The 16,213-nt window shown below is 32.9% G+C and overlaps 2 protein-coding genes and 1 long non-coding RNA gene across 4 annotated transcripts; all 3 read left to right on the top strand.

Moving 5' to 3' along the window:
* The first annotated feature begins 4,261 nt into the window (after window positions 1–4,261).
* LOC122195872 (uncharacterized) lies at window positions 4,262–4,964 on the top strand. The gene is made up of 2 exons (XR_006186835.2): window positions 4,262–4,616; window positions 4,722–4,964. It is a non-coding gene; the product is annotated as an uncharacterized LOC122195872 (long non-coding RNA).
* A 571-nt stretch (window positions 4,965–5,535) lies between these two features.
* Window positions 5,536–7,369, top strand: LOC111910654 (putative UPF0481 protein At3g02645). Its single transcript, XM_023906496.3, has one exon. The coding sequence runs from the start codon at window positions 5,671–5,673 to the stop codon at window positions 7,363–7,365; it is 1,695 nt and encodes a 564-aa protein (XP_023762264.1). The 5' UTR covers window positions 5,536–5,670; the 3' UTR covers window positions 7,366–7,369.
* Window positions 7,370–12,810: 5,441 nt separating this feature from the next.
* LOC111909984 (26S proteasome regulatory subunit 7A) lies at window positions 12,811–14,640 on the top strand. 2 transcript variants are annotated; one of them, XM_023905791.3, is made up of 4 exons: window positions 12,811–13,256; window positions 13,365–13,547; window positions 13,892–13,973; window positions 14,330–14,640. In XM_023905791.3, exons 2-4 carry the CDS (start codon window positions 13,383–13,385, stop codon window positions 14,449–14,451), a joined length of 369 nt encoding a protein of 122 aa, XP_023761559.1. In that variant the 5' UTR covers window positions 12,811–13,256; window positions 13,365–13,382; the 3' UTR covers window positions 14,452–14,640. The 2 variants fall into 2 exon arrangements, with proteins under 2 accessions (XP_023761559.1, XP_023761565.1); XM_023905797.3 differs by having other exon boundaries at window positions 12,812–13,256; window positions 14,281–14,640.
* Window positions 14,641–16,213: the final 1,573 nt, after the last annotated feature.

The raw sequence follows: 16,213 nt of genomic DNA, 5'->3' as shown, positions 1-16,213 counted from the left end.
GCATTTGCTAGTGCAACCAAGTAACTTCATTACAGTTGCAACTCCACATCTTGGTTCTACAGGACAAAGACACAGGTAATTTAGACATGACATATAATATGTAGTGTTTGTTGATTCTTTTTTCTATATTTCATACTATTCAAAAAGATGGAGGTAAAAGTGGTACACAAGACCATCTATAAAACAAAAGCCCACCAAGATCAAAACCCTAATTTACAATTCTTACAATTAATTATAATAAACCAAGAAGCAAAAATAGAATACTTTTTAGCAAATATAATAAACCCAAGATAGATGGAAATTTTAAGTAATAGAAGTCAATTAATTTATTAACTGTTATATTTGTGGAAAAATAATTAAGAAAAGATGGAAAATTAGTTTTGAGTGCATGGGTGAGGGGGTAGTAAAATCCGGAGAGCACAAATTACCCATTGATGTCTAACCAGCAAATGCATATGGTAACAGTAATCTTCAAAACTCCCAACTGATCAAGGAAAAACACATTTGTCATCAACAACAAAATAATGTTATTGAAGCAATAAAAATGGCATGAAGTGGAGAGAGCATCATCATAGACTTTAAAATCGTTTAAAATTCAGAATGTCCATCATTTCTTTTTAACTTTTTCTGGAAAACTAACAAAAACATTGATGAGCTCAAACAACAATATAGGCTGTCAAGTTACAACTATGAGAATTGCTTTAAATTTCTATGATTACATGGTTTTTCCAACACCTATCATCAAATTCACACACATACAATCATATATACATAGGGGATTCACTTACAAAGGGGTGAGTGTGGTGTTCTGGTGTTTTCAAACACTGCATCGACCATATATGTTTCAACAGCATGTAATTGAAAATCATCACCTTAATATTAATTAAAACAAAGGGAACATCATATTATGGTCAACTAAATTAAAAGTAAACTCTCATAATACACAATACAGTGATTTAACAAGTGGCCAAAATACATTTGCTTCCCGAAAAGTAATCCAGCTTCAGCAAGAATCATTGATGTCTTGCAGTTGGTCTATATAGTAACAAATGAGACATTTTATTCTCACTCGTAAGCCTATCAACTGTTCCATGAAAAACCCTATGGAAAATTTTAATTCCTTAAACAATTTAAGAGAATATTGAAGCCTTCAAATGAAAAGAATAAAAACCAAGCATTGAATGTAGCTGCAATAAATTAATGTTGTATTTCAAAAGAAAACCAACATAAAAATCGGTGAAAAAGAACAATGGAACCTTTCATATACCTGTAACCATATCTCCAATGATGAAGATGAAATCTTCAACCAATTTCAGGACCTGTACACACACACACAAACAATTAGAGAGAGGGGTTTCTGGATCAAAAGAGAAGTAAAAATAGGGATGACATGATATGATGGTGGTGTAGAATGTGTGGTGGTGCAATGGTATTTTCGTTCTATCTTGTCTCTTTAACCTCCTTAACGATGACGACAACCATAACATAACCCTCGTGTTTTGAATAAACAAATATTTGCTCGAGAATAAGGAACTTAATGGAGACGATGAACAGCGACAATTACTGTAAAAATAGGGGTTTAAAATAGCCAAAGAGGTGAACCAGGGCAATTAGATATGATGAAAAGGCAATTATCAGTAATCGTCTTCAAATTTCATATGTCCCATCTTCTTGATAAACTTCTTTTTTTCCAGGTTCTGCAAAAACTTCAAAAAAAGCACATCCAAAATTGAACTAATAAAAGCTCCCAATTGCGTTTATTCCGATTTGGAACTTAATGAATCTTGAATTCAATAAGAAAACACATCCAAAATTGAACTAATAAAAACTCTCAGTTGGGTTTATTCCGATTTAGAACTTAATGAATCTTAAATTCAATAAGATAAAAAAAAAAGGACAGAGAAGTGAAATCAAGATACAAAAATTTAACATGAAACCAAAAACCCAAAAAATAAAAAGTCGCATAGAAGATGCACATGGAGATTTTGAGAGCAGATCAAATTCATCTTTGGAAAACCCTAAATTGAATACAAAACTTGAACCTGGAAGGAAGCAACTATATAAGATGTGTTGGGTTACATAGAACGATTTAAATTTGGAGATGATGTTGTTCCCTTGTTTATTGCAATTTAATTGCTGATTCTATGTAGCGGATTTTATGCACAGAGTTTGTTTAAAGTAAAAGGGTATTTTCGAAAATTAACTTAGAGATTTGAGTGGGAAAAACTCGTTTCGAATCACCATTGAGTCGCTCTAACCCACCTATTTTGTCTATCTCTTATTCCTGGTTAAGGGGAACTCATTTCAGTTATAACACACATTAATCACATACTTAATTCAACAATTTAAGTTTATACTAAAACAACAAACACACCATGTGAATATGATGATCTTCCTCATTGTCTTGGTTCACCATTGACAATTAGATAAGACGAGAGGGAATATGATGTTTAGTGTGTAATGTCGTTTTGTATTGATACATTCTACACTTTGTACAACCTTGTTTTGGGCTCATTATTGAAACATGTATGGAAAATACCACTACCACTTAAACCAATATAAATAGATCTAAAAAAGTTTAATTCTACCAAAAACATGGATTCATGCAAATATCAACAATTCTAAATAAAGAAAGATGTATTATTCCATGTTACCCATATTTATAAGGTGAAATCATCATTTAATGACTGTTAATGTAATACTGATGGTTAAGAGTTTGTCTCGATGAGTCTTACCAGAACCTAGAGTTGTGGTGACAAAATATATTTAGATATTTACCGAAGTATAAAACAAAGTACAAACTTTAATGCTTGAATCTATAAAGAAATTTTAGCAACCTGTAGTGGTTGTTAAGTTCTCTTTCCATAAACATCATGATACGTTCCTTATGGGAGGGTGTATTGGTACTCCTTGTACCACATCGATCACAAACAGATTTTGGGCTTATTAGTGTAGTCTTGACCCTAATTGGTAAGACGCGTTTTGTAAAGCTGTGAGGGTTAACCCCAAAGCGGACGGTATTTGATCCATTGGTTTAGGGTTGCATTAATGGTATTAGAGCCACCTCTTGTTCGTCTCATTATGGGAGACAACTCTTTGGACCATCATTCGAGGACGAATGGTCTTCGAGGGGGAAGTATTGATATGTTCCTTGCGGGAGGACCTTTATGGGAGGGTGTACTGATACTCCTTCTTCGACATCGCTCACAGATAGAAGGTATTTTGGAGCTTAGTAGTGCAATCTTGACCCTAATTGATAAGATGTGTTTTGTATCAATTTTGTGTGAGCATAAAATATAGTAATAATTATCAATCTCCTTATCAACATTAAATTACACATAAACATATAAAGATCTAAATTGATGCTAATAATGAAACAAACTAACTAATCATAGGGAAAACGTGTAAACATTGAAAAAAATGCTAATATTTAACATCATCTACTCCATATATATATATATATATATATATATATATATATATATACACACAAGTAGGCTCATGCGAAAATATAAATATGTTGCGAAAACACGAAAACAGATTCTCTTATAAAAATCAAACATAAGTACTACAAAAATTAAATTTATTAGCAATAAATTAAAGATAATAAGTTTACATTGGATTGCGTAATGATAATAAAGATTTAAAGAAGGTTTTAAAAACTATTTTTTTTTCACGTCTTTAACCATTTTTAAATTCATGTTTTTATAATAAAAATGTCAAAAATCATGTTTTGCTAATATGAAATAATTTAACATATATCATCGATTATCATGATTTAGTTCAAAGTTTGGATGAATTCTTGTCTAAAATATAAGAATGAGATGACACAATTTCATAGTTTTTTCTTGTTTTTGCGTTTTCGCAAATTATATGTATTTTCGCATGAACCCTCCCCTATATATATATATATATATATATATATATATATATATATATATATATATATATATATATATATATATATATATAAATGAGGTGTGTGTGTATGTGTATATATTAAGGTTGTAAAAATCGTTTGACGGTAGCTCAACAGTCGACTAGTATTAAGGGATTAATTGGTCTTGGCGGGGATTAATCGAGGATTAATCGGAGACCATAGATTATTAATAAAATATTAAAATTAATTAAATATTAATATATCTTAAGAAAAAGAAGTACTTCAAAATTACAAAATAAGAAAAATTGTAATTTGGAAATTTGAAAATACGAAAATATGAACATTTTGGTATAATATCTAGTAACAAACTTACAGGTGAAATTCCACAAGAACTTGGGGGGTTGAGCCAGATTCGCGCTTTAAACCTGTCTCACAATCAGCTGACTGGACCCATTCCAGTGAGCTTCTCAAATCTTGCAAATATAGAAAGCTTGGACCTTTCTTCAAACAGTTTGACCGGAAAAGTTCCGTCAGAACTGATTCAGATCAATTTTCTATCTTTTTTCGATGTGTTTCACAACAATTTGTCGGGTAGACTCCCAGAAATGAAAGGACAGTTTAGTACCTTTACAAAAGCGAGCTACCAAGGCAATCCACTTCTTTGTGGACCACCACTAGACAATAGATGCATAACTCAGTCGCAGGCTTCTAAAGAAGAAAAACGCACTGAGAAATGGTATGATATTGATATGACGTGTTTCTATGGAAGTTCTAGTTCAACATGTGTTGTGTTCTTGTTGGGATTTTTTGCGCTTCTTTACATCAATCCTTACTGGCGCAGATGGTAGCTAAACTCGGTTGAAGAGTGTATGTATGCATGCTGTTACTTCATTTATGATTCACTAAGAAAGCCTTGTATGATCTTCCGCAAGTAGGACCTCGTGTTACATTATAAACATCAACTTACTTTTGTATCGATCTGAATTTTTCTGTTTGATATATGTATGATGATGATGCACAATAATACCCTAGTAGTGAGATTATAAGTGGGTATGTTGTTGCTTGCAGTCTGTTAGGAGTTAAACTCTGTACAACCTTTGTGGCTATATAATATCTGAAATTTCTTGCACCAATTAATTCTCCCGTTTTATGTAAAGGTCTCTAAGATTTCATAGCTGTTGAAGCTGCTGAGGTTTTGGAATAAATCATCTAGAAATCTTCAATCAATTAGTCTCCCACATATCAAGAGCATGTTTTCAACATTCCATCTCTCAAAACTTATGATCTGCAAAAGTCTACTCAATTAATAGGTGGCTCCCAAGTTCTATCCTGCCTAAGGCATGGTTATTTGGAAAGTTTTTGTTATCGAGTTAACTAAACAATTGAATCTGGTCTTGTTTGTACTAATTATTACTTTTCAACATTCCTATGTAGACAATGCTTGAATTGAGCAGTTGTAATTTTGTTCCATTATATAATTGAATTGTGGGATGATGTGATTCAGTTTCAGTCTAATCATAAGCTACTCCCTTTTTTGAAATTGCAAAATTATTACCAAAAGCTAGCATATACCCATATCAGCGGACAAAAAAATAAGAGTTTGTTGCTGAGGAATAATAGCAGATTTTAGATTTTTCACACATCCTAATTAACCAAACTGTTTACCCTATTCCACTAAATAGGTAAAGGGTACATGATATCAAAAATGGCGTTACCACTTGCATTAAATTGGACCTGAGTTAAGGTTGTAAGCTAGTAATTAATTAACTGGAATATGTTACCACCTATTGATGTTTATTTCGTCGTCAAACCTTATTAAACTTCATCACCTAAATTTATCTTACCTGCAAGAGAAACCACATACGGCATCAAATGCTCAAAATCTCACCATGAATTCGAACTCAAATCCAATTTCCAGTGACCAGCGGTGGATCCTTACAATTCGTCAAGCCATCGATGAAGACATAGAAGAAGATACTGATATCCCGGTGAGTATATTCAATGTCCCAATCGTCCTTGTGTCCACAAAACCTGAGTCTTACATTCCACAACAAGTAGCATTAGGCCCTTACCACCATTGGCGACCCGAGCTCTATGAAATGGAAAGATACAAACTTTCTGCTGCCAAAAGATGTCAAAAGCTAATGCAAGATAGTAATGTTAAGTTTCAACAAATTGTTGATCAGTTTGTGGTTTTCGAGCCAAAGATCAGAGCATGTTACCATAAGTATCTAAATTTCGATGGTGAAACCCTAGCTTGGATGATGTCCCTTGATGTTTCATTCTTGCTCGAGTTTCTTGATGTTTATAATATCGAGAAAGGAAGATTGATCACACGAGTAGCGTCAAGAATGTCCCATTTGGTTGATTCTTCATGTCGAAAATTTGGGCATGATGCAATTCTTAGAGATATTGTGATGTTAGAGAATCAGATTCCAATTTTTCTTTTGGAAAAGTTGTTGGAATTCAAATTCAAATCTCAATCTCCCGAATCTACTCAGAAATATTTAACTTCGACTTTGTTAGGGCTGCATAAAGAGCTTTCGCCTTTTACGGTTGTGGATCAAGAGTGCAATCTTCACTCCAGTGAAAACTGTGCCCACGTGCTAGAGTTTCTATACCACATGATCATTGATCCCAACATCAAACAACAATGGTATGGAACAACTAATGAAGGTCATGCTGAAGAACAAGTACAAGAAACTCGACACAAGTTACAACGAATCATCGATGCCATGCAGAACTTTGTTAAAAGATTGATATCTTCGGAACCGGTTAAACTATTAGTAAATTTCCCTCTCGCGATCATTTCCAACACATCCATGGTAAGAATCTTGAAACAACAAGTATGTTATGATGAAGATAAACAAATTTCAAGCGTAGAATGTACTAGTAAACCACCATTAATGGAGGAAATCTCGATCCCTTCGGTCACCGAGCTTGTTAAAGCGGGATTCGGATTTTCTCCCTCATCGGGTGGGATCTTGACCATTGACTTTGATAATAAGACGTCTAAGTTATTTCTACCCATCGTGAGTTTTGATGTAAATACAGATGTCGTATTAAGAAATCTGGTCGCTTACGAGGTATGCAAAGCATCTGGGCTGTTGATTTTGACTCGTTACATCGAGTTGATGAATGGGATTATTGATACCAAAGAAGATGTGAAGTTGCTTAGAGAAATGGGGATCATCAAGAACCGACTGAAAAGCGATGAAGATGTTGCTAATTTGTGGAATGGAATGAGCAGGTGTGTGAGATTGACGAAACTGCCCTTCTTGGACACGGTGATTGAAGATGTTAACAGGGTTTATGAAGGGAAATGGAAGGTTAAAATAGGGAAATTGATGAAGGTTTATGTGCTTGGTTCATGGCAGTTTCTTGTATTTGTAGCTGTGGTGATGGTCTTGTTCTTGATGTCTTTAGAGGTGACCACTTCTATATTTAGATGTATATTTATGTTTTTTATAAGAAGTATTGTTTGATTTATTTTAGAGGAAACATGTCGATCTAACCTGGGACTAGTATATTCGGTTTTGAATTGATCACATTTAAGTGTTTAACAACTTGACATGGAACCATTTTCGGAGTAACGTGGTATAAAAATCTATTTATTTAACGATGTTATAATCCGTGGAAACCACGGTGAGTATATATTAAAATTTTTATATAGATAAAAATAATATATATATATATATATATATATATATATATATATATATATATATATATATATATATATATATATATAGAGAGAGAGAGAGAGAGAGAGTAAATTACTGAAATAGTTCCTATAGTTTGGTCAAAATTACACGTTTGGTCCCTAATTATTTTTTGCACTCGGATCGTCCTTGTGGTTTGATTTTGTTGCGTTTTTCGTCCCTTACATACATAAAGTTAGGGACCAAACATGCAATTTTGACCAAACCATAAGGACAAAAAAACGCAATAAAATCAAACCAAATGGACAATCCGAGTGCAAAAAAAAATTTAGGGACTAAACGTGAAATTTTGACCAAACTATAGGGACGATTTCAGTAATTTACTCATATATATATATATATATATATATATATATATATATATATATATATATATATATATATATATATATATATATATATATATACACACTGTTGATTGTAAGTCATTATAAATTAATTTATTAAGCATAATAATCTTATTAGGATATGATTTTGTATTTTCAAAATTTAAATTGAATTTGATTTGTACCAAAAAAAATAATAATAAAAATCATAGAAAAATATCACGTACCAAAGAGATATTCTAAAAAACTGACACGTATCATTTTTAGGTTTCATTTATTGGAAGAGATAAATTTGTGTCAAAAATCTTAGAAAATAATCAATTCTCTCTCTCTCTCTCTCTCTCTCTCTCTGGGGAGATATGTTGAATGTTATACTTTTTTTTTCTTCAAAATATGTTACAAATGGTTGGTTTTAACACAACCCTTTATGCTAAAAAGGTTATCTCGTTAAGTTGGTTAAGTGCAATTGTGCAAACCACCTTACGCCATTTTGCTAACAATCAAAATGTTCAAATGAAACGAGATTGAACTCCACATAGAAAGCAGCACACCTCCAATTTCTAGCAATATTATTCAACAATGAGTTTCAAAACTCAATTCATATGCTATTCTAATCGAAGCACCACCAATATGTTGAATATCTAACTCTGGAAAACATTCATTTCAGAAAAACAAATGTTAATCCAAATGTTACATAGATTTCTAGCAAGATCTTCAATGTTTTCCACATTCAAAAATCTGGCAAATCAAAAACATTTTGCCAACTTACAAGTTCTTTGGAGGTAAACATATATGTCATTATGCCATGTATCCCAAAAAGCTCCCTTAATCCATGATTACCACAAGAATGTCGGAAATTGGTGATATACAATGTAACTCAATTACATGATAAAGCACCATAGTTTGTCTTTTTGGCCCTAGGATAAGACCCGAAACTATCAATTCCCTCTTGAGGACCACATGTAAATATACATGGATCCCCATATTAACTCTCCAAAAGAGTCTTTGTAGACAGGAGGGGGACTCCAACATATATATATATATATATATATATATATATATATATATATATATATATATATATATATATATATATATATATATATATATATATATAGTCATTTATAAGACTGTGTCGCACATATGTGAGATACACTATCATTCTCCGGGATAGACATGGATGTGCTGAACCACAGGGCGCGAGATGTCGGCTCTAATAACATGAAAACAAAAATTACATTTGAATCAGATTAGAAAAATCCATAAAAACCTAATCTATACAAAACTATGTCAAAAGAAATAGATTTGGTTTGCAAACCCTCAAATGAAATAGAAAAAACGCCAGTTGCACTAGGTCTGTTGTTTGGGTATACCCGTCAGGTTTTGGATTTTTTTCGGGGTGGGTTTTTCGGATAAATATCAAGTGAAACTATAACCGATACTCGAACCGAATTGAATTTCGGGTATTTGGGTTTCAAGGTTGGGTCGAGTGAATTTTAAGATACCCAATTTTTTTAATATATATATATATATATATATATATATATATATATATATATATATATATATATATATATATATATATATATATATATATATATATATATTTCATTATAAAAAATATAGATAAGAGTAAATTACTGAAATCATCCTTGTGGTTTGGTTAAATTTGCACGTTTGGTCCCTAACTTTTTTTTGCATGCAGATCGTCCCTATGGTTTGATTTTGTTGCGTTTTTCGTCCCTGTGGTTTGATTTTATTGCATTTTTCGTCCTTTACATACATAAAGTTAGGGACCAAACATGTAATTTTTACCAAACCATAGGGACGAAAAACGCAACAAAATCAAACCACAGGGACGATCCGAGTGCAAAAAAAAAAGTTAGGGACCAAACGTGCAATTTTGACCAAACCACAGGGACGATTTCAGTAATTTACTCTATAGATAAATATTAGGGTTATTTTTAATTAAAACAAGTGACATGTGTGTGTGTCTATATATATATAATTATTGCAAAAAATAAAAATCATTTTTATAAATTTTTTATCATGTTTATTTTTTCTTATTTCTTAGATATTTTTGTAATATACATTATATCACAAGAAATTTAAGCTTTTTAAAGCAACCTCAAATCATAGAATGTTTACAAAATCATTGTTTTCAAAATATTGTTCCATATCATAGTACCTCATAGATCAAAAGTACATAAAACAGAGGATGTGTACGGTCACGCTTTCGTCTTCCCGCGATCGTCCGAAGTACCTGAAACCACAACTAAAAATTATAAGGCAAAACTTAGTGAATTCCCCCAAAGTATCAGCACATATATAATAACAACATGTACTGGGTCCACAGTTAGAAGACTGGATTACCCTTGATCCCACAAAATAAGTATGGCCTGCCCTCGGGGCCCACAACTTATGTATGGCTTGCTCCCTGACCTAATCAGTCATCAGATTGAAATACCCTCAAGCCGTCAATACAAGTCTGGCATACCACTCAGTCCTCAGCTCGTATCTGGAATGCTCCTAAGCCCTCACTATGAGTCTGACAAGACCTACTCGGCCCTCAGCTCATATCTAGAATGCTCCAGGGTGTGTTGGCTACAACACAAAGCAGCACCCAACACAATATGTCAATATATAACATATAACAAACATATACATATAATCATGCAAACAGAATCACATGTAGTCCTACAGATCTACCAGACTAGCATATTGGCAACTAGCATATAATCATACAGATCTATTCCATACTCAACATATTAAATTCAACTGGTCAAATCAACTGAGTCAGCCCAACCGAGTTAACCCAACTGAGTCAACTCAGCCGAGTCACCACAAAGTGAGTATGCGGGGCGTACTCGAACGTTGACCACCATCAGGGTGGTTGACCTCGTATGGGGTGCGTACTCAAGGTACGCTGGGCGTACGCCCAAATGCCCAAAACCTTTATTAAGAGCTTAATGGCTTAAGCTCTCACGTCCATTTTCCGATCCATGGCTAAAATACCCTCAAGAGTCATAAATTTTCCAAATTTATGACTTTGCATCTCCATTAAGTGCTTAATTCAACTTCTTAGTCCATTAAGACCTTCTAAATGATGCATGGAGTAAAACCAACCATTTGGAACCCATTTTTATGACTCAAAACTCTCCCTAAGGGCTAAAGGGATGACTTAATGGGTCGAAAACATTCCATGTTGGAGAATCTCCATATTTGTGACAAAAAGGACCAAAAATCATTCCAACACAAGATCTAAATGAAACTTCACCAAGTTCATAACTTGATACTACAAAATGGTGCCAAAAGGTGGTGTGATCATGGATCTATAGAACTTCACTCCTCCAAGGTGGTCTCTTCTTCCTTTCTTTTTCTTTAAAAACACAAAACACATGCACTCAAGCTTGGAAATGCTTCACAAGATGGATTAGGGTTGCAAAAACGTATCAAGATGATGGAGGCTAATGAGGTGAGGGGAAATTAGGCTATAATTGTTGGATTAGGTGTCTAAGTTCATAACTATTCCTGGAATGTACTTGACCCGGTTAGCATGGTCCATTTGGATTGCATGGCATTGCAATACTTGGATAGACTAAATGAGAGAAAGGACACTTAAGGATTATTAATATATTATAACTTCTAATATATTAATAATATTATTTAATTAGTATTGATCAAAGAATTAATTTGGAATTAATTAAGTGATCAAAAAGAGACTATTTAAATATATGGGGTTGATTGTGTAAATCATTTATTCTTGTATAGTGGGCTAATGATTCATAGTTTGTATGGATTGGGCTAAAACCTATAAGGTGCTCCATGGATAGTCCATGGAGGTTACAAACCCATGGATCATGAAATATGGAAAGCCATGACAATCAGGATTTACATGGTATAACCCTACTTGTACCACAACTATATAAAGACCCCTAGACTAGCAAAATTGGCACTACCACAGTCAACAATAAGAGGGCTAGCCGAATTTTGAGTGTTAGTGAAATTCTCTCAAGGTTTTTCCAAGTGTTGTGGTGTTGTGTGAGACATTTGAGGCATCACACTTGAGGTGTTAGGCTCACAAGGTTCTCAAGGAATCCAAACAACAAAAGGTGTGTTCTTCTTATAGCATTTATGTTTAAAAGTTCCCCATGCTATGCTAGATAGGTTAAGAACCTTGGAAAAACAATTTTGCATGTATCGTAGTAAAACATAGATCCAAAGTTTCTAGGGATGCATGTACACCTTATGAGTGTTAGAATGCTCAAAACCCTTCAATAAAGGTGTTTAAATATGATTCTAACCCTGAAAATTAGGGTTTGCATGTTTGACACGTACGTCATGTGTACATATGTATGCCCAGCATACTAGGGTGCGCCCTAGTACGCTCATCGTACTTCCCCAACATCCCATATTACGAAATTGCCACTAGGGTCTTCTTTACACACTTTCTTTTACTTAGGGTCCAAATTGCAATATAATAAAGTTATAGGGTCGAAACTAGAAGTACCTTATTTTCAGGATTTACATTTTTTTTAGTATTTTATTATTTATAAGCTCTCAATTATTGACGTATACCTGTAAATAAATATCTATACAATTGTTAATTTATATATATATATATATATATATATATATATATATATATATATATACACACACACAAATACATATATATAGAGAGAGAGAGCTGGGTTCAGATGTTTAAAGTAATTATTGTGTTATTGTATGCAGAAATGTGGATCAATCAAAATTTAAATCAAAAATAAATAATTAAATAAGAATAAATAGGTAATTTGATAATTAGTTTCCACAAATAATATCTTATATTTATGGTAACCATTGACTTCAGAATTTAACCCATATATATTAGAAATCTACATCTTTTTGGGTCCTAACAGGATTTGGAATAGAAATCTGCCCTCGTTAATCCAAAAACCGAAATCAGAATTTAATTGATTGGAAACTGATTTCAGAATTTGAGGTTTAAGAAAGGAAAATCAAAGCATCGGCGGGTAAAAGATGTCGTCGTTGTCTCTGATTCCTCTTCCATCATGCGTATTGGTAACCTTCTTTATCCATATCTTGCTATCTTCCTTAAATCTCCCGTAAGTTTGTTTTCAAGCCTGCAAGCACAAGGAGATGGTTGCGTGAAAAGGAAGAACCGAGCAAGTCTGCGACGATTCCATATGGCGATTCAGACCAGACGTGGTTCGATTGACGATGGTTGCGTGAAAATGGGTAGTCGTATTAAAGGACAACGTCTTCACCCCAATCGGATGTCTCCGCCTTCGGAACCTAATCCCGATGCATCGGTTACACCATCAGGTAGTGATCCCTTTAATCCGATGGGTTTACGATTTGGGTTTAATGAATCGGCACAGACCCCTAGTTTAAACCCTAATTTTGATGATGAATCGTTGGATGATTATACAGATGATCAACTCATAGTGAATGAAGAACCAAAGAAACATTTTTCCATCGAGGAGATCCAAATCAAATCATTGCCCTCCTGTAGCAACAAAAAAAGCGATGCCGACTGACATAGAAGATGAGATTATGGACGAGAAGAATCTTACCCATCTTGATGAAGACGATATCGCTCTTCTCAAGACTTATGTGAGTTAAATCGTGATTCTTACAAACTAAAGACCTAATACTTGTTCCACTTGATGCCCTTATTTAATTGGCTCTTGTTCTTTTTAACTTGTTAAACCATCGAGCAACACTACGGATCGGGTGAAAGATTAGCTTTGTGCGCTGATGAATTGCTGCGATTTAATACAATTTGATTTGAAATTGATTTTTAAATGCCTTCAGTTGTTAGGAACTTAAGATAGTTTGATCTTTATCTTGCATTTTACTAAGAGTTCTTGGGCATTATAGAGAAACGTTTGAGTTAATAGTTTGTGTTGGTTGAAATGTTCTGTTTATCGCAATTGAATTGATGAAGACTTATGCAGGGATTGGGGCCATATTCCACAAGCATCAAGAAAACCGAAAAAGATGTAAAGGAAATGGCCAAAAGGATCAACGATTTATGTGGTAAGCTTATTTTTGTGAGGTTTCTGACTCAAATAAGCTTGTATAAAGACTTTGCTTTTTTGCCTGTTCTATTACTTAGAACATTCTTCTTTGTAGACTACCTGTACATAAATAGATAATTAGAATTTTCTTTATACAATTCCAATTCAAGTGGAATTTGGGGGTTTTGAGTGATATTGAGATCATATGTGTTTCTTTCAAATGGTCTCATTAATGCAGCAAAGGGACTTATTCAAATGGTCTGATTCATATTTTAATTTATGTTTTTTTTTTCTGATTTAACACTTCATTTATGTGGATAGTGCAGGATCTTGATTAGGTTGAATTTTGAAAATGTATCAAATATGTTTATGTAGATAATTCAATGGATAATATTGGTGAGATTCCAATTCTATTGGAATGGAATCACATATTCCAATTCTGTTGGAATGGAATCACGAATTCCAATTCTGTTGGAATCACAGAAGTTGATGCTTGAAGAACGGACCACAAAATTAAAACGGACCACATTATTCTTTTAGAATGTATTAGACGTTGTTAGATTTTGATGTTTTCTTTCCCATTTTGAAATCTTTTTCAGTTTTATTCTTTCACAATAAATGTAATTCTTAACAATTGTTACCCGTATTCTATAACAAATAATGTATTTTTTGTTTTTATTCTTCAATTGATTATTCAAGAATTTGTTATTCTACAAGAAGTTCTTAAAGTCATGATCAAGAAATAGGTTCAAGAATATTTTTATTATTTATTGTTCAAGAATATTTTTATTTTTGAGTAATTAATTAAATAAATAAACATATTCTGTCAGAATGTCCGAATTAAAATAGTTATAATTCGTAAAATCGGAGTTTTAAAATTAATAGAATCTATGATCCTTTAAAATACGCAATTTTCTTTTATTAAATCTATATTAATTGACTAAAATACCCTTGTAATTACATTAGATGATATTTTTCAATTAAATTTAATTCAATAATATATATTAATCACTTTCTTAAAAATAAGTAAACTTGATTGACCAACGGTTATGCATACAATAACACAATAATTACTTTGAATAGAATAACCTAGGCCTATATATATATATATATATATATATATATATATATATATATATATATATATATATATATATATATATATATATATATATATATATTGTAACTCCCGTAGATCCAGGCTAGTCAATTTAGACGCAATAGGGGTTGAAAACGACTTTTCGACAAAAGATTCTTAAGAATAAATAATCTCAACCAAGTTTTAGTATATGTTATAAGGTTTCCGTACATATAAAGAGCGTTGAAAACCGAGTTATAACAAAGAAGTTATGGCTCGTCGAAGTTTTACGGCAAAACCGGCACGGCACCGGGAGACGTAAATAGTGAATTTATGATAGAGCTTCTTTTAGCCTTAGTAATCTAAATGAAAGTCGTAGAATATGTTAACCTGAGAGTGTCCATAAAAAGAACGCCCAAATCTGACTTCTTATGAGGAAGTTATGATTTTTCGAAGTTTCGGCTTAACGGTGTACAGCCCGAAGTTTGAGTATTAGATCGAGCAGTTTTTAGCCGACACAACCTAAACGAGAATCGAAGATCTCGTTATTAGTAGCATAACGATAAAAAGACAGACGAAAATGGACATCGGATAAAGAAGTTATGAGATTTTAACGGATCAATCATGTCCCGGCCTTTTAAAAATATAACTTTAAAAATAAAGTCAAAATTAGCTGACGGAGTCTAAACGAAAGTTGTAGAGTACGTCTCCACCTACGTGTGGATATAAATAACGTCAAAAACGGAGTTCGTATGAACAAGTTACAAATTATAATAGCATATTTACGTATTAAAATAAAGTATAAATCATATATACGTACATATGTATATATCATTAGAAAGGTATCGACGATGCGGTCATTATAAGACTAATGTTGAGTTCTTTCGACATTAGTTTAGTGCAAATATCGTTAAATCTATTTAAAATAGTATTATGAAGGGGTGTTTAGTTGTTTATATAACTACAAGGTCATAAAGTAATTATGGAGGGTAGTTTTTGTAAATTCAATTACTATAAATAAGAGGCTTGGGCTCGCATATTTCTTGCACCATTCTCTTGATTCAAGTCTTTCTCTCTTTATCCCCCGAGCATTTCGGTCCCTCATGATTCGACTTCTCTTTCTGTAGTTTTAGTATAGTAAGGTGAGCGCTGAAGCGTTGCACGAATCTTTCTTAGAAAGA

This window comes from Lactuca sativa, chromosome 1 (assembly GCF_002870075.4).
Source record: "Lactuca sativa cultivar Salinas chromosome 1, Lsat_Salinas_v11, whole genome shotgun sequence".
Lineage (NCBI taxonomy): Eukaryota > Viridiplantae > Streptophyta > Magnoliopsida > Asterales > Asteraceae > Lactuca > Lactuca sativa.
The sequence above is the reverse complement of the archived record's forward strand: the minus strand, read 5'-3'. Positions and strand labels throughout refer to the sequence as shown.